This window comes from Podarcis raffonei, chromosome 5 (genome assembly GCF_027172205.1).
Source record: "Podarcis raffonei isolate rPodRaf1 chromosome 5, rPodRaf1.pri, whole genome shotgun sequence".
In the NCBI taxonomy this organism is placed as follows: domain Eukaryota; kingdom Metazoa; phylum Chordata; class Lepidosauria; order Squamata; family Lacertidae; genus Podarcis; species Podarcis raffonei.
Window position 1 is genome coordinate 76,035,163 of NC_070606.1, and position 22,095 is coordinate 76,057,257.

General features: G+C 43.0%; 1 protein-coding gene across 4 annotated transcripts; it reads right to left on the bottom strand.

Moving 5' to 3' along the window:
* Positions 1 to 44: 44 nt before the first annotated feature.
* Positions 45 to 21,383, bottom strand: LOC128414631 (phospholipid scramblase family member 5-like). 4 transcript variants are annotated; one of them, XM_053390205.1, is made up of 8 exons: positions 21,256 to 21,383; positions 10,115 to 10,266; positions 5,641 to 5,683; positions 5,055 to 5,275; positions 4,195 to 4,356; positions 2,951 to 3,112; positions 266 to 348; positions 45 to 177 (listed from the first exon to the last, which is right to left on the bottom strand). In XM_053390205.1, the coding sequence occupies exons 2-7, from the start codon at positions 10,238 to 10,240 to the stop codon at positions 310 to 312; spliced, it is 753 nt and encodes a 250-aa protein (XP_053246180.1). In that variant the 5' UTR covers positions 10,241 to 10,266; positions 21,256 to 21,383; the 3' UTR covers positions 45 to 177; positions 266 to 309. The 4 variants fall into 4 exon arrangements, with proteins under 4 accessions (XP_053246180.1, XP_053246179.1, XP_053246178.1 ...); XM_053390204.1 differs by lacking the exon at positions 21,256 to 21,383 and adding an exon at positions 14,111 to 14,226 and having other exon boundaries at positions 45 to 174; XM_053390203.1 differs by lacking the exon at positions 21,256 to 21,383 and adding an exon at positions 14,111 to 14,226.
* Between the last annotated feature and the right edge of the window lie 712 nt (positions 21,384 to 22,095).

Consider the following 22,095-nt stretch of genomic DNA (forward strand, 5'->3'; position numbering starts at 1 on the left):
CAGTATATTTAGCAATCATCTACACAATAAAAATGAGAAAATAATTATTTACGTAACTTATAGTTTAATAAACATTGGTCATTGCCTCCTCTGCTTTTTTTCTTCTTACAAAAAATCCCCCCAAACAAAACATAGGATTGTACAGTTCAAAAGTAATATCCAGAGCTCAAGGGACTGCTGGAAGAAAATGAAAAAGAATTAGAAAGTGTCTTATGTATAAGTCTTCAAAGCAAAGGCGACCAATTTATGTTTCGTTCTTACTTACTGAACTGTAGTTTGCATATTTTATTGTTCCTATCATCTTCCTTGTTACAATCCATCCAAGGAGTTCTCAAAGAACATTAAGTCCTACAAATAAATAAACTGTGAATGATGAGGAAGATACAAAAAGGCAACAATTAATATCAAAAGGCTGACTTGTAGGGTTTCATTAAAGCCTTTTTAAAGCAGTTCTTCTGAGGAAAGGCAGTTTTGCATCAGAAGAAATCAGACGGCTTTAAAGTATGGAGATAATTTTATTTCTTGCCTTGTCGGACTAAAGGGTTAGGCTAACAACTGAATCATTAGGCACCTTTACAATTTTTATAACCTGCTAGTTAGCTTTTACCTTTAAAGCACTGAATGGCTTGGTACCATCTGCACTCATATGGTTCTCCCTGTACCTTAAGATCTAGTTCAGGGGGGCTTGTTTCAGGAGTGGTCAGTGAAAGCAATTGGACAAACCACTCAGCCTCTTGTGCTTGCCGATCAGAAGGTTGGCAGTTTGAATCCCCGTGACTGGGTGAGCTCTCGTTGCTCTGTCCCAGTTCCTGCCAACCTAGCAGTTCAAAAGCACGCCAGTGCAAGTAGATAAATAGGTACCGCTGTGGCAGGAAGGTAAATGGCATTTCCGTGCACTCTGGCTTCCGTCGCGGTGTTGTTTTGCACCAGAAGCGATTTAGTCATGCTAGCAACATGACCCAGAAAGCCGTCTGTGGTGAAATGCCAGCTCCCTCAGCCAGAAGCGAGATGAGCACCACAACCCCATAGTTGCCTTTGCCTGGACGGTTAAGTCCAGGGGTCCTTTACCTTTTTTTAAAGCAACGTTTTAAAAACATGTCTTTCATCTAAAGCTTTTAATGTTTCATGGAGTATACCTGAGGGTAGTTAGCTGGCCTATATCTACATCTTATGTAACTTGCTTAGAGATTTATTTATTAAGCAGTCTATAAATTTTGTCAAATAAATAAATTGGGTGAACCTCAACTACATTTCAGTTGAATTTTCCCTCTCCTCCCCACACACATTCCCCCAAATCTGTTCTAGAGGGTTGGGGGAATTACCCCAAAACAGAATTAAGGGCTGTGCAGAGGGAGAAGAGGGGGAGATTGTTTCTGTTGTGCAAGGGGGAATTTTCACACTGATGCAACTATCTGTTGATCCCTATGTTGAATCCAACATCCATTTTATGCTGGTTTTGAGATTAATGCGTGGTTTATATTGCTGGTGCTTTTGCTTATCATTGGATGTGTTTATACCCTTCCTCCCAAATTGGAGCACAGGATGTCCACAAAGGGGAAGCCTTCCTGTACAAACAGGAAGACTCCCCTTTGCAGATGTCTGTGTCAATACATGGAAATGGAAGTCAGGGCAGCATGGTGTGGAACATGGAGGCATGGCTAACTAGCATGGTCCCACTGCCAGCTCAAGCACTGATTGGGCACTTGTGAGTTCATGTATGAAGGGTTCACATTTAGGGCAAACCTGTACAACATGCTTGTGAGAACTATCTCCAATGGACTGCAAGTTCTCATCAGAAGTGGCCTAATATATGGGCTGGAGCCACTATGCTAGCTTCTAAGCAGCTGGGCTGTGGTTGCTTATCAGAAGGAAGAGCAAAGGCAATGGGGAGGTTAAAGGTAAAGGGACCCCTGACCGTTAGGTCCAGTCGTGGCCGACTCTGGGGTTGCGGTGCTTATCTCGCTTTACTGGCCGAGGGAGCCTGCGTACAGCTTCCGGGTCATGTGGCCAGCATGACTAAGCCACTTCTGGTGAGCAGCGCACAGAAATGCCGTTTACCTTCCCACTGGAGCGGTACCTATTTATCTACTTGCACTTTGACATGCTTTTGAACTGTTAGGTTGGCAAGAGCAAGGACCGAGCAACGGGAGCTCACCCCGTCATGGGGATTCGAACCGCCAATCTTCTGATCGGCAAGCCCTAGGCTCTGTGGTTTAACCCACAGCGCCACCCGCGCTGGTGCAGGGCAAATGATGCTCTGCCTAACTTAGCAAGCTGCTTCTGCCTCATACAATTCTTTAGACTACCCAACACTATCCAGAATGAGGTAAGGTCTGAATTTAAGATAATGAAAATTCTTGGCAAATTATACGACATACTAAGAGCAGGTGAGTGTCGCCTTAGGCTTTCAATAGGCTCCGGGTGTGTGGTGGTGCCACTTGTGGGAACTACCCAGAGAGCATTGACTCATGACAAGGCCTTTTTGGTGTTGGCTCCCCATTTATGAAATGCCCTCCTTGGTGAGGTGTTTCTGTCTCCATTACTAGCATCAGGGGGGATTTAAGAGCATTCCTGTTCAACCAGACTTTGATATCTAACAGATACTGTTCCCAGCAACCTTGAAATGATATTTGACTGGTTTTAGATTTTTTAATGCGTTTAGTATCTAAATAAATGTGTTGCATTTTGCTGCTCTGGGCTCCTTTGGGAGGAGCGGTGGGCTATAGGATTAAAATGCAGTTGTGTGCCATACACAGAATTGCCTGTGTGGGTAGAGAATATGATGAATCATAAACAAATGTGGCATGGTGCATAGTGTGTTGGGTTTAGGTGCAGGAAACCCAGATTCAAGTATCCGTTCAGCCCAGTCTCACAGGACTGCTTCTAAAATGTAGGCATTTAAGGAAACAAGGATTGGACTGAGGAAAGAGAGGACTTGTGGTATACTTACTAGGAGGAAACAAGCACCAATCATTACAGCCTTGATTTTTACATCAAGGTCTACAGGAACCTGAATACCAAAGTTGGCTGTATTGGTAAAGATGTTATTGACAAATCCAGACCAATACTTGGAAATCTTGCCAATAGTTGACATTCCGTTTAGAGATTTTACCTGTAGGAAAGGAAAAGAACACATGAGAACTGAAAGGAATGCATGGAGAACATTCCTCAAATATTTGGAAGTGTGGGTGAGTGGGATTAAGTGGTGGTTAACTATGACATTGGAGCTATTTAAGAGAGCAAATGAATTTCAGAAATGAGAAGCTGCGTATAACTGAACATCAGAAAAGGAGAGTTCAGTTAAATGTCTAGTGTATAATCGCCAGCTGGCTTAAATTCAATATAGGTATTTTATCTCCAATGAAACCTTATCAAGTAATACAAACCACATTTTAATCTGGGCTGAAACTGACAAAGCCATTTAATACAATAAATGCATTGATTCTAGTTCTAGTGAGAGAGAGAGGAAGAAAAACTTCCTTCTATCTGCTTTCTTCAAATCAATGCACAAAATTCTTTTTTATTGACAGAGCTGATGGCACTGATCATGTAATGCATTTGTGGTGTGAATACCATGGAACCCTTATGCAGTTGTCACCACTACCCGCCCCCCATACATCCCCTCCTGCAAGAGCTGCTTATGGAAGCAGTAGAAAACAAGGCATATAAGGGAGTGAAGCACAAGCCAATAATTTAAGTGACATTCAGAGGCTGCAAACTGCAGTCAGCTTAGTTTAAATATTTTGAAAATGTGAACATTAAAAAAGGCAAACCTCATAGATAGCTTTATAGCAGATTTTAAACGTGTTTTTGTTCTGCTTGGCACTTGATTGATAGCTTTCATAATTTTAATTGCTGCTGCTTTAGTTCTTAATTTATTGGTCTTATTTTTAATGCTTTTTTGAAATATGGGTCTTACAGCACGTTCAGAGTTCAGTGGGGCTTCCTCCCGGGCACAGGACTGAAGTCTTACTGACTTTTGTGAACTGCTTTTATAGTCCTAAAAGGTGGACTAGAAAGCCATTAAATAAATAAATTACATTATTTTGACGTGGAATTTCCCCCTCCCTCTGAAAATGCAGCACACAAGATGAATAAATTGGTTTAGTGAGAGCTGTCATTTTAATTCATTCCACCTCTCCCCGTACTTTGCAAACTGAAAACACACAAAAATCACAATGTTATCAAAAGTACCTCAAAGTCAACATCTCCAAAACAACCGCATGTTGCACAAGGGCCAATTATCTTCAACACATCTTCATTGCTTTCATTCCTGATAGTGAACTTGGGCAGGAGGGGGTCCCATTTCTGCACCACGTAGCCAACTGTAGTCCCAGGAGGAGACTGAACTTCTAACTATTGGACAGTGAAAATAAAAAAGTTAATCTAACCAGTGGCTTTTGAAGATAATTGCTGAAGGTTTTAAGAAAATAACAACTGATGGGTTAGCGCAGGGGCAACCAATATGGTGCCCTATAGATGTTGTTGGACTACAACTCCCATAAACCTCTGCCAGCATGGCCAATACTCAGGGATTGTGGGAGCTTAGTCCTGCAATATCTAGCTATCCCAGGGATGGCTACCCCTGAGTTAGTTCTTCCAGCCCCCTGCTCTGGTCCCAATGCAAATCACCCCTCCCCATGCCCATAATTAAAGGAAGGAATAAATATTGGTGTGCTTCCTAGCTATGCAATTGAAGCTATGCCTAGTTTGAACATGAATCCTGTCACCAACACCAAAGGAACCGGGAAACTGCAAGTGAGGCTGCCCCTTCTCAGTCTGAAAGACCATGGAGGAAGAAAAAAGCACACTCAGTAAAAGCACAATCTCATGCACCCATTCCCTATGCACGATCCCCCTTCTGCAGGACTCCTTTAAAGAAGGGCAAATGCAATACAAAGGGAATAAATGGGGTGCTTATTCTGAAGCACATTCTGTCTTTCAGATGAATGCACACTCAGGTGCAGTTCTAAACCGTCGCCATCAGAATGCGCATACAGATGTAAAGGAAACGTGCAAACTGATAAAAGGGGTTGCTACTAGGATTAACTAACCTTTTGCAGGTAACATGGAAAGCAACAGCTATTACACCTTAAAGGTCTGTTCACTGTGATCACCTCTTGACCTGTGTTGTCTGTAATCCTTATGGTAAAAGACCTCAGCGGCGAGCAGAAGTTACGATCAAAGCAACCATTTTCTTCCACTGCAAAGTAAACTCTTTGTCCCAGGTGGTTTTTAATCTCATACTTGCTGCAGGTCTCTGTCCCAAGTATAACTAAATAAAGCCAAACAGGTAGAAATGCATTTAGCCTAAAAAAGAGATATTTTTGATGACCGTTTTGATTCAGCAGAGTTACATCTGAATTTGATCCAAGGCTAATTCCTTCCGGATTAGATTTTTATTTTTATTTTTTTAAAACAACAGCAACAGAAAATACGTTTTATAAGGTGTGTTGTTTTGAGAGAGAATGTCTTCAAAAATATTGTTACATGCGGTTTTTATAGAGGTAGAAATAGACATTGCATCTTGGTGCAAAAATGAGGGACCAGGTGGATGGGTCAACATAAGCAAAAGTGATATGGGTTAGAAGTAAATGGATCTGGCATGTCTAACAATGGCTGAGCTGGAATGTGCAGTACCTTGGAGAAGCTCCACTTGCTGGTGAATAATGATCTGGTCCAACTGTTCAGAAATGAAAATAAATAAGAAAACGTGAGAATTGTGGAACATTGAAAATCTGGAGATTTTCATACTCAACAGCATCAAACACTAATAAATAATAGTGCGCTGCATAAAATACTAGATGCAGTACAGTATAGTATTTATTTGTATCTGGCATTTATACAGCACCCAATTAAACTACAGTATGTCCTCTGGGCTGTTAATACCTTTATGTATTTAATTTAAAAAACCCCAACAAAATTCAAAGACAAGCAAAACTTAAAACAGTCACAACAAAAGCAAATGAGTATAACCAGTACATACATCAGCAGTGTAAAACCATAATAAAATCTACATATGGCAGCAGTGTTGCTTGACTCAATCTCCCTCATGTTGGGTTTCTGCTTTTAAATTTGGGCTGAAAGTGCTTGTAGGGTAGTATTACAGTTTGCTCAAGCAGGGGTGGAGAATAGAGGTGTGTGTGTGCGTGCGTGTGTGTGTGTGTGTAAACTGGCCTACTGTATAAAAGTTTTTTTAAAAAAATAAATACCAAAATAAATATAAAATATACAAAATATACAAAATAAATATACAAAATAAATAATAAATATAAAATAATAAATATAAAATAATAAATAAATATAAAATATACAAAATAAATAAATAAATACCAAAATGATCAAGGAAATGGAATAACTCGCCTACCAGTTAAGGATAGTCAATTGGGATATTCTTAGTTTAGATGAAAGGAGAGTAAGAGGGGACATGATAGAAGTTTATAAAATTATACACGGCATGGAGAATGCACCACAGCTATGGAGCACAAAGAGGCTGCAACTGGAGCGAACTGACCTGGAGCAGCACCCCTGAGGCCAATCCTAAAGTCCAGGCATGTTCACATGGAAGCAGGGCATCCTATGCCTCTCATGGAGAGAGTGGGTAGAGCTTTTCTCCTTCCCTCATAACACTACAACTTGTGGGGATCCCATGAAGCTGAATGTTGGAAGATTCCAGACAGATAAAACAAAACACTTCTTCATGTGCTGTGGAATTTGCTCCCCAAAAGTGGCAGTGATGGACACCATCTTGAATGGCTTTTTTAAAAGGATTATACAAATTCAGGAAGGACAAGGCTATTGTCCATGATGCCTATGTTCTGCCTCCTCTGCCAGAGGCAGTTTACCCCTGGATGCCACCTTCTGGAAATAGCAGGTGGGCAGAGTGCTCTTCCACTTATGCATATTTTCCAAGTCCCCTAGGAAAAAATGAGACATCCCAGGATCTTAGCAGCTGTTAAGTTGTGGGTGAACATATCAGACGACACAGCGATTCTTCAAACAGCTCTTGTTTATTCACAGGCCAGGACAGAACTGAACTGAAGGGTTTGGTCAGCCTGCTTAAGGGAATCAAGGCATCAAGAGAAGTAATAGTGCCACTGTATTCTGCTCTGGTCAGACCTCACCTGGAGTACTGTGTCCAGTTCTGGGCACCACAGTTCAAGAAGGACACTGACAAACTGGAACGTGTCCAGAGGAGGGCAACCAAAATGGTCAAAGGCCTGGAAACGATGCCTTATGAGGAACGGCTAAGGGAGCTGGGCATGTTTAGCCTGGAGAAAAGGAGGTTAAGGGGTGATATGATAGCCATGTTCAAATATATAAAAGGATGTCACATAGAGGACATGTTTTCTGCTGCTCCAGAGAAGCTGACACGGAGCAATGGATCCAAACTACAAGAAAGAAGATTCCACCGAAACATTAGGAAGAACTTCCTGACAGTAAGAGCTGTTTGACAGTGGAATTTGCTGCCAAGGAGTGTGGTGGAGTCTCCTTCTTTGGAGGTCTTTAAGCAGAGGCTTGACAACCATATGTCAGGAGTGCTCTGATGGTGTTTCCTGCTTGACAGGGGGTTGGACTCGATGGCCCTTGTGGTCTCTTCCAACTCTATGATTCTATGATTCTATGCTTATATAGAGCTCCAGTACAACGTAACTGTAACAATTTTCTAAAACTATCCAATCACTGAACGTCTCTTTCAATCCCTTATTTGCATAACTATCTACAGTATCCCCCTGCTGGCCCAGGGTGAGAACTTCAGTACATAACAGCGGCTGTCTTGGGTGCCACGATCTCATGCTCTCTTGCGCGACACTCTCACTCTTTTAAAAGTGCTTTGTTGGAACCACGATCTTGTGCGGTGCCCAAAACACAAATGGGCGTTTGTGGGTGCTGTCCAAGTTCTTGTCCCCCAAAAGCAGTTTTTCGGGGCAGGAGCGAGGCGCATGTCTACATGACTCGCCCCGGAACACATCCCAGAAGACGCAAGTCCTGGTTTCACATTGGAAAAAGTTAAAACGTATGCTTTTGTCCTGCTTGCGGGCTTTCCACAGGAATCTGGCTGGTCATTGCGAGAGTAGGGTGTTGGATTAGATGAGCCACTGGGATGATCCAGCAAGCTGTTCCTTTAAAAAGTGCTTTGAAAATTTACATTCCTTGTCTAATTAAAATATACTTTTGCCTCTCACCCCGCCCACCATTGGCACTTGACTCCAGTAATGTTGCCCAGAAGGGAATGTGGTCTTCAGGCTGAAGCATGTTCCCTACTCCTGCCTTAAGACCTGAAGTTATTCCTCAGTGCAGTCTGAGAAGCAGGGAACTCAATTCTATCCCATTCTAACCACATATGGGACATATGAGCATTGAAAAAACAACACCACAAAAGTAAGGAATTTGATGTACAGTGGTACCTCGGGTTACATATGCTTCGGGTTACAGTCGCTTCAGGTTACAGACTCTGCTAACCCAGAAATAGTACCTTGGGTTAAGCACTTTGCTTCAGGGTGAGAACAGAAATCATGCGGCAGCAGCGGGAGAACGGACCTCTGGAACGAATTAAGTTCTTAACCCGAGGTACCACTGTATGTCCACATCAGAACCACATCAGAATCAAACACATGGTTACAAAGAATAGCAATTCCTTTTCCAGTAATGCCCTTGGCACAAGCACTTTTGACAAGATGCAAGTTTGTGCCTTTTGTTGTCTCTAGGTTCACCCCCTGTTTCATGATACAGAAAAGGCAGGAGAAAAATTGGGGCAACCTCCAATTGCAATTCTAAAAATTTGCTCTCTGAAGCAGCTCTTGCCCTTGTTGTCGGACAGGCTTTCTATTAACAATTTTCATGGAGTATTTGGAAGTGTTTGATCACATATGATATTTCCAGGCAAGAAGCCTCAGATCTAAGTACAGTGATGGTGTGACAGGAGTTCTAAGGCTCCGTAATTTAGATTTGATTTCACCAGAGTTAGGGTCCAGCTAGAAATCAAAAGTTTTGCTTTTCAGAAAACCTCAAAGCTGACTTCTTTCATTCTACAAATCTGAGCCTGCAGCAGAATATCAGATGGAATAAGTGGGTCCTTTGCAAGACTAGCTAGACAACAGCAAAATACCTAAGAAAGATGGTTCCCTAAACGTTTGCTCAACTCAAAACATCAAGCAAAAAGACACAAATGGAGGTAGTAGTCTTGGTTCATTAGGGAAGGGGCGAAACCCAAAATCTACAGGATAGTAATATCTTTATTAGATCAACCAAGAGCTTTCAATTTATTCAGAGTTCTTCATCAGACTAGCTGTTCAGCAAAATTGGGAAGAGAGAAAAAGCAGGGCACAATCTATACCTCAAAAGTCTGCAGGTGGATTGCAGAAGTTTCAAGAGCAATTCAGGTCTTGGGGTGTTTGTGAGGCAGGGAGAGGGATAGGGAATCTGTGCCCCTCCAGACATTGATGGACATTTCCCATCAGTTCTTATTTCCCATCATACCTGACCATTGGCTATGCTGGCTTCAGCAGATGGGAATCTGGAGAGCCACAGTTCCTCTGTCCCTGGTTTGGCAATTCTAGAAAAAGTCGTATTTCAGAAAAGAAATAAAACAAAAATTTTGCATGCATCTGCGCAACCTACCTACGACACTTCATCATACCAAGAAATGAGAGCGAGTGTTTAGTTACCTACTGTAGAGGAAAGGTCAAGCAGAGGATGGAATTGTCCAATAGCAAAAACACCACTCCATCCCCAGTGGAGGAAGCAACACCGGCCAACACAGTGTTCATGCTGTGTTGATGTGTGGCATCCCTGAGGCACTTGCAAAGGTAATTCATAACTACCCCAAAGGGGGGGAAATGCACCATCTGGAATTGCTATGCTTCTGAGGAGAGAAAAAAATGTTTTGAGCAGATCTGGAGTGAGATGTGGAGTAAATTCAAGGGAAGACAGATCATCTCAGGGAATCCCAAAGTGAAAATTATTATAATCTGTTGCTGCATTTTACGGAAGCACAAAAAGATAAAGGCACAACAGATCATTTTGGAAAGGTGGAAGTAAATCTAAAAGGGGGCCCTTCAAACACATCTAATATATAATTTTACAGTTACAGTAGTTGGAAGTGGAACAGGACCTGGCTGAGGTATTCCAGACCAGGAGGCAAACCGGCAGGAGGCTGGGCTTGTTTCCAGACAACGGTAGTTTCTGAAGTCTTTGTTTGAGCTGGAGGCTCTGGAGAACCGGGAAGAGGATCTTGCATTGGTTTCTGAATTTGGCCTGAAATAGCTGCATGAAAACATTATAAAAGTTTTTAATGAAAATCGATCCTAGTTTGGTCAATAACAACAGCCTGATTGAGGCATTCCACCTCCATCATGGGAGACTCACATCCACTGGTCACACACCCTCTGTGACATCTCCAATGCCCTTCTGTTCAGTTCACCTCACGCCACATTGTAGCTTTGTTGCTGAAAAGTCTGAAGCAGGGAGCATGGTCAGTCATGCAGACTGGTCCATTAGGGCGAAAGGGGCAGAGCTCTGCAAACCTCAGCCAACCCCCAACTGCCTGCCTTCTTACTTACATCCACTCCAGGATGTACAGTACTACCAGCAGCCAACTTCCTTCTCCTTAGTCTCACTGTTGCCCTCGTTGAACTTAGCAAGCAAGAGGATGGGGACAAAACCAAAAATTATTTGACTCTGCCTTGTCATTGGCTCTTGCTCCATCTGCTTTTGGCCTCTCTGCCTTCTGCCCTACTAGTCAAAGGCAGGCAAAGAATCCTGGGAATCCCATTGTTCCCTGGGAAAAGGCATTGCATACCATCCAACATTTCTCCAATGAAAATAGGGATGTCCTATTCCATCATCATCATCATCATCATCATCATCATCATCATCATCATATTTATACTCCACCCATCTGACTGGGTTTCCCCACCCACTCTGGGCAGCTTCCAACATATATAAAAAACATAACAAAGCATTAAACGTTTTTAAAATTCCCTATACAGGGCTGCCTTCAACCAGTGGCGTGGGAAGGGGGGGTGCGGTGAGTGCAGGCTGACCCAGGTGTAATCACTGAGGGGGGTGACAAAATGCCAAAAATATGTGTTTTTGAAAAAATAACTCCTGCCCCCACCACACTCCCTTTCCTATGCCACTGTGGAAGCACTCTCCTCTTGAGTGATTTCCAGAAACCAGGAGCATTGCTGCCTCCAACTTTTCAGGCAGAGCACAGCCTTTAAGGCTAGTAGCCTTCGACAGCCCTCTCCTCCATGAATCTGCCTAATCCAGAGGTGTAGCTAGGTGAGGCGGGGGGCACTGGGTGCCACACCGCGGGGCTTGCAGCGTGCCTGAGCCACACGTCTCTCCCGAGGGGGAGGCGGCGGGCGGACCGCCTGCAAGTTCTGCACTGCTTTTTCAAGCAGCGGGGGACTTGCATCTGCCACCTCCTTAGCTGCCCTACAGCTGAGGGGGAGGCTGTGTAGAGGCTCCATGCAGCATGCCCTGCCTTGGCTTGCCCTGCCCCCATGGGCGGCTTGTTCCGCCCCCGGCTTCAGGGCACATGTGCTGCCCTGGACACCCAAGCAGCTAGCTACGCCACTGCCTTTGGCTCGAGGGTTGGATAACTCCATACCTTCTAACATTTCTCCCATGAAAATAGGGATGTCCTGAGGAAAAGCAGGACATTCAAGGGTCAAATCAAAAACCAGGACAGCTTCTCTGAGTCTGGGATTGCCCATGGAAAATAGGGACACTGGGTGGGTTTGGCGTTTACTGTTAAACCACTATGAGGATTGTAGCTCGTGGAGGGAAATAGGGGTTTCCTAACAACCCTGGAGGGACACGGGTGGCGCTGTGGGTAAAACCTCAGTGCCTAGGACTTGCCGATCGTATGGTCGGCGGTTCGAATCCCCGCGGCGGGGTGAGCTCCCGTTGTTCGGTCCCAGCTCCTGCCCACCTAGCAGTTCAAAAGCACTCTTAAGTGCAAGTAGATAAATAGGGACCGCTTTATAGCGGGAAGGTAAACGGCATTTCCGTGTGCTGCGCTGGTGCTGGCTCGCCGGCTGCAGCTTCGTCACGCTGGCCACGTGACCCGGAAGTGTCTTCGGACGGCGCCGGCTCACGGCCTCTAGAGCGAGATGAGCACGCAACCTCAGAGTCGGACACGACTGGCCCATACGGGCAGGGGTACCTTTACCTTTAACAACTCTGGGAAAAGTGCTACAGTTCCCAGAATTCTTTGGTGGGAGTCATCAAAGTGGTATGATACTGTTTTAATTGTATAGTGCAGATGGTGCTGAATACAACCTGCATACCCTGTAAAGGATCTTTATCTTTGCCAGTCCTGCTTCATTCTATTTTCACGGCTTGACCAACTCTCTTCTATCTCCTTTCATGTCAGAGGAAGCTTCATCTCTGCCTTCTCTGATCATGCTCAGCTCGCTTTTTATAGACGGAAGGTAGCCCATCTGAAGAAACCTTGTGTGACAATGATGTGTCTTTTACAATTTGGACATAAACCACCAAGTTACAGTTTTCGGCTGTTGTGGGTTTAGAAAAGGCCCCTTTGCGTTATTTTCCATTGTGAGCATGCCTGTTTCATCGTGTAATTGTATTTTGATCTTAATTTATCATTGCAGCCACAGCTTTCCTTCAAAAGCTCAAGACCCCAGGAAGAAGGAGGAATCCCTTTGAATTTCTATCTGGCTTTTGAAAAATGCATAACCGGGGCATAAATATTTCATATGCTCTCCTGCATCATTTTACCTCACAGAATCCTGTCGTTGGCCAAACTTGTGTTTCCTGAAATGCCGTGAAGTTTTATTGGCCAAGTACAGGTGTCATTTTTAAAGAAGGGGCTGGTGGGGGAAAGTGAAGTCTGCCCTGTCACTCAGACTTAAGCTAGAGAAAATCAAGCAGCAGGTGCACTAAATATTCATGGAAATCTAAGGCAATTTGAGGAGTGGTATACATTATTTTGTGCATCTGCAAAGGTGGTACATGAAGGGATCCCTATTCCAGTAGTTTTCCACACACTTATCTATGCTGTAGATAAAGCATATAAATTGCAATATTTTAAACCACTGGCTGCTGATTAGATGTAGATTTATGCTTTATGTTCCTTTTCTTTTGGGATACTTTGCTCCAAATGATTTTGCTAACTCCATTAAACACCATTCTACTCCTTAGCATTTAAACAGAACATTACATTTTGCACAGTGTTTTCCTGTTGTCTTCACAATAACAATGCATTCCCCCCTCCCATTTTACAGATGGGACAACTGACTTTTTCTACTGCACCAGAAAGTACCTACATTCACACACCCCAAGATTACAACCTACTTAATTGCATATGGCAAGAAGTGCCATAAAAATTACCCAGAAATTAAAACTATCCATATTAAAATAGCATTTCATGTATAATTTTTGGCATGTGATCTTGTTAGTACTTCCAGAGAACCCTCTTGCCAAATTTTTTAACACCTGTGCTATTTGAAGAGACGGGCTGGTAGATGTGAGAGAAGAATTTGACTTCATTTTTAAGTATAACATTTCATTTTTATTCTTTTTAAAGGGAAACAGTTTGAAAGGATTTCCAGTTGCTGGCAATTTTCACCTTTAATGAGGAGTTAGCTGTCTCAAACTAAAGGGAAGACATGGCACGAACTAGCCCCTTCAGTCTGATTGCACTCAATTGTCCTTCAGACGCTTGTTAGTGGGGATTTTGTCAACCATGTTCCAAATGATCAGTACTTGCTGACGCAATAATTCTCTGGTGAAGTGTGCTTGAAGGATGTGAAACTTTGAATGGAAGCATGACCTTTCTATGTTTCCTATTGTTTAATAAATAGCATGTATGCAAAAGCAGACAGGTGCCGGTGTAAGGATACAACTAACATCGCACATCTGTGAAGAAATGCAAGCTGAAGTTTATATATTATAGCTGACATTCGATTTTATTCCGCCTCAGTTGCAGCATAGTCAGAGCAGAAATTACCACTCCTTGGAGTTGTCACTTTCCCATTTAATCAGATGGCTGATTGCTATATACCATTAGGGGGGGTTTCTTTTTTATCCCCCCCCTTTTTAGTAAACATCCCTTTATGGGTTATATATAATCACTTACCTTGAGAGGCCATGAAGCTGCCTGATTCACTTCTTCAAAGGAAGCCAGGTTAAAAGAAAAGGCTTTTCTTGTTGCAGCAAGGGAGGGGGGAAAGCACAGCATGCACAAACTTCAGAAGGTGTCTGTCTACTTCATGTCAGGTTACAAAAGAACGGCAAAGAAACACATTGCCTTTCTCGTATTTCTGATCACTGCATTTTATGGGTATGGACAACAGGGGGAGACGATGCTTGCAATCAAGATACACACACACAAACACACACACACAGGAGCAAGAAAAATAAACAGAGCACATAAAGAAATTAAATTGGCCGATTCTGTGCTTTTATTTGCCTGGAATTCAAACCAACCTTTTGATTCCGTGTGTTGTTTGTTTTTAGCTCTCAGTAGTCTAGCTCCAGAAGGAGCATCAGCAAAAGAAGCATGGTTGGTGACTTGATGTCTACCCAAAGCTAAACACAATGTTTTCAATAGTACAGAAGCATGTGGCACATATGTGCAAGATGGGAGGTTTCATCCTCCTGTCATCCTTTACGGAATGAAATTGTTTTCCAAGGTAAAATGCCCTGCACACTGGAATTCAAGAAACTGCTATGGAAATGGCATTTAAGTATGGAGATCTGGCTTCACAATAGAGACCAAATCAAAAAGCTAATGGTAGCTCTAAAAGCATTGGGAGAGAGTAACCTTGAGTTGTGCCAGCTTGTATTTCTAACTCAAGTGACCAAGTTGCCATGGAGATTGTATCGTATCTGTGTGTGAATCACACAGGCATGATTCACAACTGTTAAGTGACCACAAAAAGGGCAACGCAGGAAAAGGCTGTCATGTAATACCTGGCAGACTGAAAGCCACAGTAATTATCATTCATAGTTATCTATCCTCATATCTCTTTGTACCTTTAGCTCCCTCCCAAGGTCATTATATCTAAACTGAAGTCCCATTGCAGATGATATGGCAAGCACATATTGCTCTCCCCTCTTCCTGTTTATTCATAAAATAGTATGGAATTCATCTTTTTCCCAGTCCAGTGCGTAATTTATTTAACCTACTGAACTCATTGGCACAAGATGCCCGCTAGCTTAGGATAACAGGGTGGCACATTCCTTTTTTTATTATTATTCACCATTCTAAGAAACAAACAAATAAAATCAGTGCAGTTTTGAAATGTTCATGTTACCATCGTGATTCAAAATGGCACCTAGTTGTGTCCCAAGATAGATTAAAACTTGCTCCTTGATCTCAGGCGGTACTGTGCAAAATATGGTTACGATATCTTTAGAGGTTTGCACAGCAAACAGAAGCTTCCCAAAATATTCAGCATTTCTGAATGGCCTCCATGTGATAAAAATGATGTGTAGACCAACCTGCAGCTGCCCTCCAGACAGTAGCAGCTGGTGGGGTGGTATGGGCAGAGGCGGGGAGGTAAAGGTCCCCTGGATGGTTAAGACCTGTCAAAGGCAACTATGGGGTTGCAGTGCTCATCTCACTTTCAGGCCAAGGGAGCCAGCGTTTGTCCACACACAGCTTTCTGGATCACGTGGCCAGCATAATTAAACTGCTTCTGGCACTACGGAACACCGTGACAGAAACCAGAGCCCATGGAAACGCTGTTTACCTTCCCACCACAGCAGTACCTATTTATCTACTTCTGCTGCTGTGCTTTTGAACTGCTAGGTTGGCAGGAGCTGGGGCAGAGCAACTGGAACTCACCCCATTGTGGGGATTCGACGACTCTGTTGCTAACCCACGTCAAGCCATTCCAAGATGTTTCAATATCATTTAATTGAAGTCTTAGTAACAGAAGATTAGCTAGAAACAGCCTTTCAGATGCTGTTGGATTGCAACCTCCATCACCCTTGACCATTGGCTGAGACAGAGCTGTTCAACCATGGAGCAGACTCCCTTGGTAAGTGGTGAACTCTCTTTCATTTGAGGCTTTTATCAGATGGCCATCTGTTAGTGATTATTTAGTTGTGATTCCTACATTGCAAGGGGCTGGACTAGATTACCCTTGGGGTCCCTTTCAACTCTACAATTCTATGATTTATTGGAGTAAGAGAGCTAGAATGTATACTGCAGATTAGGAAGGATATCAGCATATCTCAGATAGTGTCATTGTAGTTATGCAGCTGAGTTAAGGAAGTTGTATAAAGCAAGAGTTATTTTTTTAAAATGGAAGTTCTTTATGAAGAAAATTCTCAAATGAGGAAAATGCCCCAGAACTTCACTTCCTGCACAAGGCAATGCCATCCATGGAATACACTCACGGTGACTTTGATAAAGTGGCTTCATCAAACAAGAAGTTGTATATGAACTTGTATAGGCTTAACAAAAACACCCAGTTCAAAATCCGACCTTAGTTTCATTATTATAATTCAAGGAACATCAGTAAGTTTGGTAAGCTTTGTTGCTAAGGCCTTTCAGCTATCAAACCATTCAGCACTGACACAGAATACTTATATCTACAAAATTTGCAGTTCAAACATGTTTTACTAATGGAGTGATTTGCTCTTGAAGTGTCAATATGATTTGTTATCATTCGTGGCTAATGTTCATTTGATTGTTTGGAAACTTGGTTTCTTTTTTTCCAGCAAAAAATAATAATGTAAAAATGAAAGCCAGCATGGAAATGAGTAATAAGAATTTAGCTTTTGCATATTTTTGCATTATTTTAGTAAGCAAAATTTGAAGCACCGGATGCTCTTTCTTTCCTACAAAATGTGCTTATTTTCTTCCTTAAGAAAATACTAGGATTGATCCTAAAAGGGACAGGGGTGGCGTTGTGGGTTAAACCACCAAGCCTAGAGCTTGCCGATCAGAAGGTCGGCAGTTCAAATCCCTGTGACAGGGTGAGCTCCCGTTGCTAGGTTCCTGCTCCTGCCAACCTAGCAGTTTGAAAGAATGTCAAAGTGCAAGTAGATAAATAGGCACCGCTCCAGCGGGAAGGTAAGCGGCGTTTCCATGCACTATTCTGGTTCACCAGAAGCAGTTTAGTCATGCTGGCCACATGACCCAGAAGCTGTACGCCGGCTCCCTCGGCCAATAAAGCAAGATGAGCGCCGCAACCCCAGAGTTGTCCGCGACTGGACCTAACGGTTAGGGATCCCTTTATCTTTAGGCTTGATCCTGAAAAAGCAGCAGAGGATGTGGAAGCCAAGCAATATCCAAGTGGCAGATTTCTATGCATCTGTGACTGATCACTAGGTTCTACCTTTGTGCTCATGGTTGTATTAATAGGAAAGGATTCCAGGTCCCATAATGGGACTCTGTTAATGATAAAGCATGCTGTTTTTCATGTGAGCAAGAACACAGGAAGTACAATGGTAAGAACATTTGCTTTGCATGTAGCTGCAACATCATGGGAAGGATGTTTTAGCTACCCCACCTGTCAGGGAACTGACATCAGAGCCAGAAGTGGAGGCAGGTCTCCCAAGCGATGCCGGAGAAGGGCCAAGCAGGGAGAGAGGGGACTCATCAGCTGGGGAAGGAAATCAGCGTAACACCAGGGATAAAGGGGGGCGGAGGGGGGAATCGGAGAGAGGGCTCCAGGACTCTTCGCTGGAGACCAGCGGGGAGAGCACAGGTCCTCCGCTACCCACACCCACCCTGCGCGGAAGACTTCCGCGCAGGGAAAGTAGGCGTAGACTTGGCGTCAAAGAACTTCTTTGCTGGAAGAAGTTCAAGAAACGCCCACTGACGGATTCTGCTAGCGACTGAACAGCCACGAAGTGAAGGGCTGTCCAGCCAGGAAAGGTTTAACCAGGCTACCTAGCCAGGAGTGGCGGCAACTTATGCACGAGCAACCCCATATAACCATTACACCACTCTTTGTCCTTGGAAGCCTTATAAGAAGCTACTGAGGGCGAGAGACTGTGAGCAACATTGTTGGAGGGGTGTTTCTAGGATTAAGGTGAAACTGTGACGCTCCCTTGTAATTTTTGTCATTGGATGGTGCATGTTATACTTACAGTATTGAAATGTGAGCTTTATGCTATTATATTTTGGTATTGCTGTTATTATGAAATTGTATAATGTTTGTTTGAAATGCATCTGTGTTTCCTTGTTATAAGCCGACTTTGCAAATGTTTCTTTTTCTTCTTTTTGGTGGGAAAGTGACATACAGTGGTACCTCAGGTTACATACGCTTCAGGTTACGGACTGCACTAACCCAGAAATATTACCTCAGGTTAAGAACTTTGCTTCAGGATGAGAACAGAAATCGTGCGCCGGCAGCGCGGCAGCAGCAGGAGGCCCCATTAGCTAAAGTGGTGCTTCAGGTTAAGAACAGTTTCAGGTTAAGAACAGACCTCCAGAATGAATTAAGTTCTTAACCCGAGGTACCACTGTACAAATAAAATGAATGAATGAATGAAGTGACCATTGCTCAGTTGGCGAGCATGCAGAAGGTCCCATATTTAACCCCTGGCATCTTCAGGTAGAGCCAGAGATTGTAGGTTCAGCTTTGTGGGTTTAAGACCCACATTGGGCAAAAGATTCCTGCATTGCAGGAGGTTGGACTAGATGATCCTTGTTGTCCCTTCCAACTCTACACTTCTATGATTCTGTGATTCAGGTAGCAGGTGATGGGAAAGATCTCTGACTGAAGTCCCAGAGAGCTGCTGTCAGTTAGACAAGGCCTGGGTCCACAAATTATCTGACTAGCTACAAGGCAGTTTTCTGGGTATGTTCCCACATAGTTCTGCACAGGATACACAATTCATTTATGGAATTCACTTGGGGAGAAAGGTTATTATGGCTATGAGATTAATATCCTTTCTAAACACAAAAGTAGCCAGCATCACAGAGGACAGAGCAGACAAGGGCTATCTGGCATGGTAGTTAAATGGAATGGCTGTGTTCAAAGAAAGACATGTTTGGAACAAGAAAAGGCTATTGCCATCATGCCTTGCTTGTGGACTTTCCAGAGCAATCAGGGTTGGTAGCATTGGAGACAAAATATTTGGCTAAATAGGACTTTGGTGAATCAGATAGGCCTTTGGATTGACCAGACTGGAAATCCTTGGCTGCCCTGTGTAAGAACCTTTTCCTTTTCCTCAGGTCTTTCTCATGGTCATCAAAGAATGCCACATCTCTTTTTATCTCCTGCTGGTTTTCCCCCATGCTCCTTATAAACAGTAGAAACAGCATGAGATTAATACATAGCACATAGTCCTCCATACTGGAACAATGTGCACAGGATGTTTATCTGCTAAAGCAAATTCTGTTCTTACAGTAAGGGCAGCTTGGTCAATTTGTACTTGCACACACAAAATAATATAACTAATTTCTATACACTTTGTTAATTGCATTGATTTTGATGAATGACAAGCCAAACATTGCTGGTGTGTGTGTGTTGGATTATTATTATTATTATTATTATTATTATTATTATTATTATTATATCCTTTGATAATTATTAACAATAATAAACAGGGGAAAATACTTTAAATCATAATATTCTGCAAGAAAATATGACTTGGTATAAAATTACAATATTTCTTCTATTTAAAAAGCCCCCCTCAAAACCTACTTGAATTTTCTTTTGTGGAAGATAATTATTTTTATTGACAATAATGTCAGTTTCCCCAGAATTTACTTTTATAGTCATGCCAAATATTATCATAAGCTAGAACTAGTGGCCAATGACTTGCCATTGTTCATGAAACTGATTACAGACGGATCAGTTATTTTGTTATTTGATTAATTTAAATGGTCTGGACCATTCAAATAACAGTGTCCCTCTGAAATCTGTGGAATATAACAGAACCGTGCACTTAGTTATTTTGTAAATCATGAAGATGATATGCTGGGGGAAATACCTAGGGCAAAAACAATCCAAGAAGCTCTGTGTGATGACAATAATGATGCAGCTTTCAAGGGCAACAGCTACCTCTAGAGAGAGGGCAGGTCAAAAATGACACAAACTTCACAGATGGGAACAATGCCTCAGATCTTAGTGAACTGATGGGAGGAGTTTGCTCCTTGGTGCCTGGGATGCAGGGCTTCTGGATGAACCTCTCTGCCACAGGCATGAATGTTGGCAAGAGGAAATGCTGTTGGCCTGGACCATGGATGGGGGAACCTCTGGCCCACAGGCTAAACTTGGCCTGCTAGGCCTCCCAATTTGGCCCATGAGGCCATTTTGGGGAAGCCACACCACCCATCCTCCTAATGGAAGTTTTTTTTTAGCTCACCATTTCTGTTTTGTAAGAATCATAGGGCCAGATTCAGCTAACACTTGGGGTTAGTGCAAGGATTCTTGCTAGTGCTGTGGTGCTTTGTCTCCTCATGTGCCCCCTGCATCTCCACAGTTCTGCTCTGGAGGGCTGGGAGAACTCCAGAATGGCATGCATAGGGAGGAGAAGGGAGGTTGTTCCATCTGGCAAGCAGAAACACTTGTATTGGTGGGACAACTGTATTAGTCTGACATTTCATTCCACCCATAGTTTGCTGTCATGTCCAAATTTGGCAAACTGGGGTTTGTTCAGAGCAGTTAACAAAGCTTTGCTGTCAGTTCACAATTTGCCTTGCCAATGCCAAAGGAAAAACTGAAAACTGAGAGGAGTATCTGTTTAGAAAATGGATAGTCTTATGCTTGGGAGAGGACCTCCCCAGTTCTTCCTTCCCCCTAACAACTCTGCTTTAGAGTGCCATCAATTCCTAAGTCATATCAGCAAGAAATGCTCCAATCCCCAGCTTCCATTCATATCGATCTGCAGGCCTAGCAACCAACACCCTACTTACCCTGCTTCCCAAGGCCTGATCATGAATGTTTTGGGCATGCAGACGTGAACATCAGTGAGACCAACCACTATCTGGAAACACAACTCTTTGGCTTTCCAGGACACGGGGAAGAAGGAATGCATCCACTAATATTTGAGTCAAGCAAATAAAGATCTAAGATCAGCTCAAGAGGCATCACCTACCCGTATGCCACATTATAGTCATCTCATTTTAAAGGCTTCTCTGCTGCTGAAAATGCAGAGTACGAACTGAACCTAAGAATCAACATGCAAGCTGGAAGCTTCTTTCTTTTATTCCTAGAGATCTTAAACAACCTCCCCTCCCTCTGCATCTAATCCTCATCTTTCTGTCAAAAACATCAATGTACCAAAAACGTGACATTTGCTTTTGTGACTCACCTTGAATTTTGGTTTGTCTGATGTGTCTTGCTACAGCTGGTACCCACACAGTAACTCCACTGATGTGAGCCTGTTTGCAGAGATACTGCAGTTAGCCCAGTAATAGCTAAAGATGCGGCACCGCTATGCTGACTCTCCTTCAGCTGCATTTCAACTACACAAGTCACACACACTGCTTGTGCAGCAAGTCCTGGGTAGTTCATCACGGGGAGAAAAAGTCTGCCTTGCTCTTCTTCAGCACTGAAATCAGGAGTTTTTGCAAAACATAGAGCAGAAAATCTTTAAAATAACAATTAACAGTTTATTGCAAATTTTCTCAGTAGCTAATTCACTATTTATGTTAGCAATTAACTGAAATGAAGAACTAGGTCATGACGATAATTTAACCATAGATTTCAAATGGCAAGGCAGGAAAAAGAGAGAGCAAGAGCAAATGTTTAAATCCTATATCCTATAGTAATGAGTTTTAGATAAGGGAAACTTTTTGCAAGCTTTGTTTTCCATCTTCTGTAATGGCCTGGGAGGGTTGCAAACTGAAAATGGCTTTGTCAGAGCTTCTAGAGTTTCCAGGGCAATTTATCAATTGTCCATTTACTTTTATTCCACACAGAATACCCAGCAAATCAGACCTGGCGCCAGGGGTTGGAATGATCAGGAATGGAATGGTCAATGACTCAAGCCCTGAGTGAGGTCACAAACCTAGGTCACCTGAGCTTGTCAGCAATACTTTCCCTGGAGACTGGGCAGCTGTGAACATAAGAAGGCCAAAGACCCATTTTCTCCAGAATCCTGTTCTTACAGTGGCAAACCAGATGCCTATGGGATGCCTGCAAACAGGAT

Excerpts from the sequence above, each read along its gene's own strand:
- LOC128414631 (XM_053390204.1), bottom strand. Across the intron at positions 3,113-4,194 it reads TTGGAGATGTTGACTTTGAG|GTAAAATCTCTAAACGGAAT; the intron begins GTACTTTTGATA and ends CCTTTCCTACAG. Across the intron at positions 349-2,950 it reads TTGGTGCTTGTTTCCTCCTA|GACTTAATGTTCTTTGAGAA; the intron begins GTAAGTATACCA and ends ATTTATTTGTAG.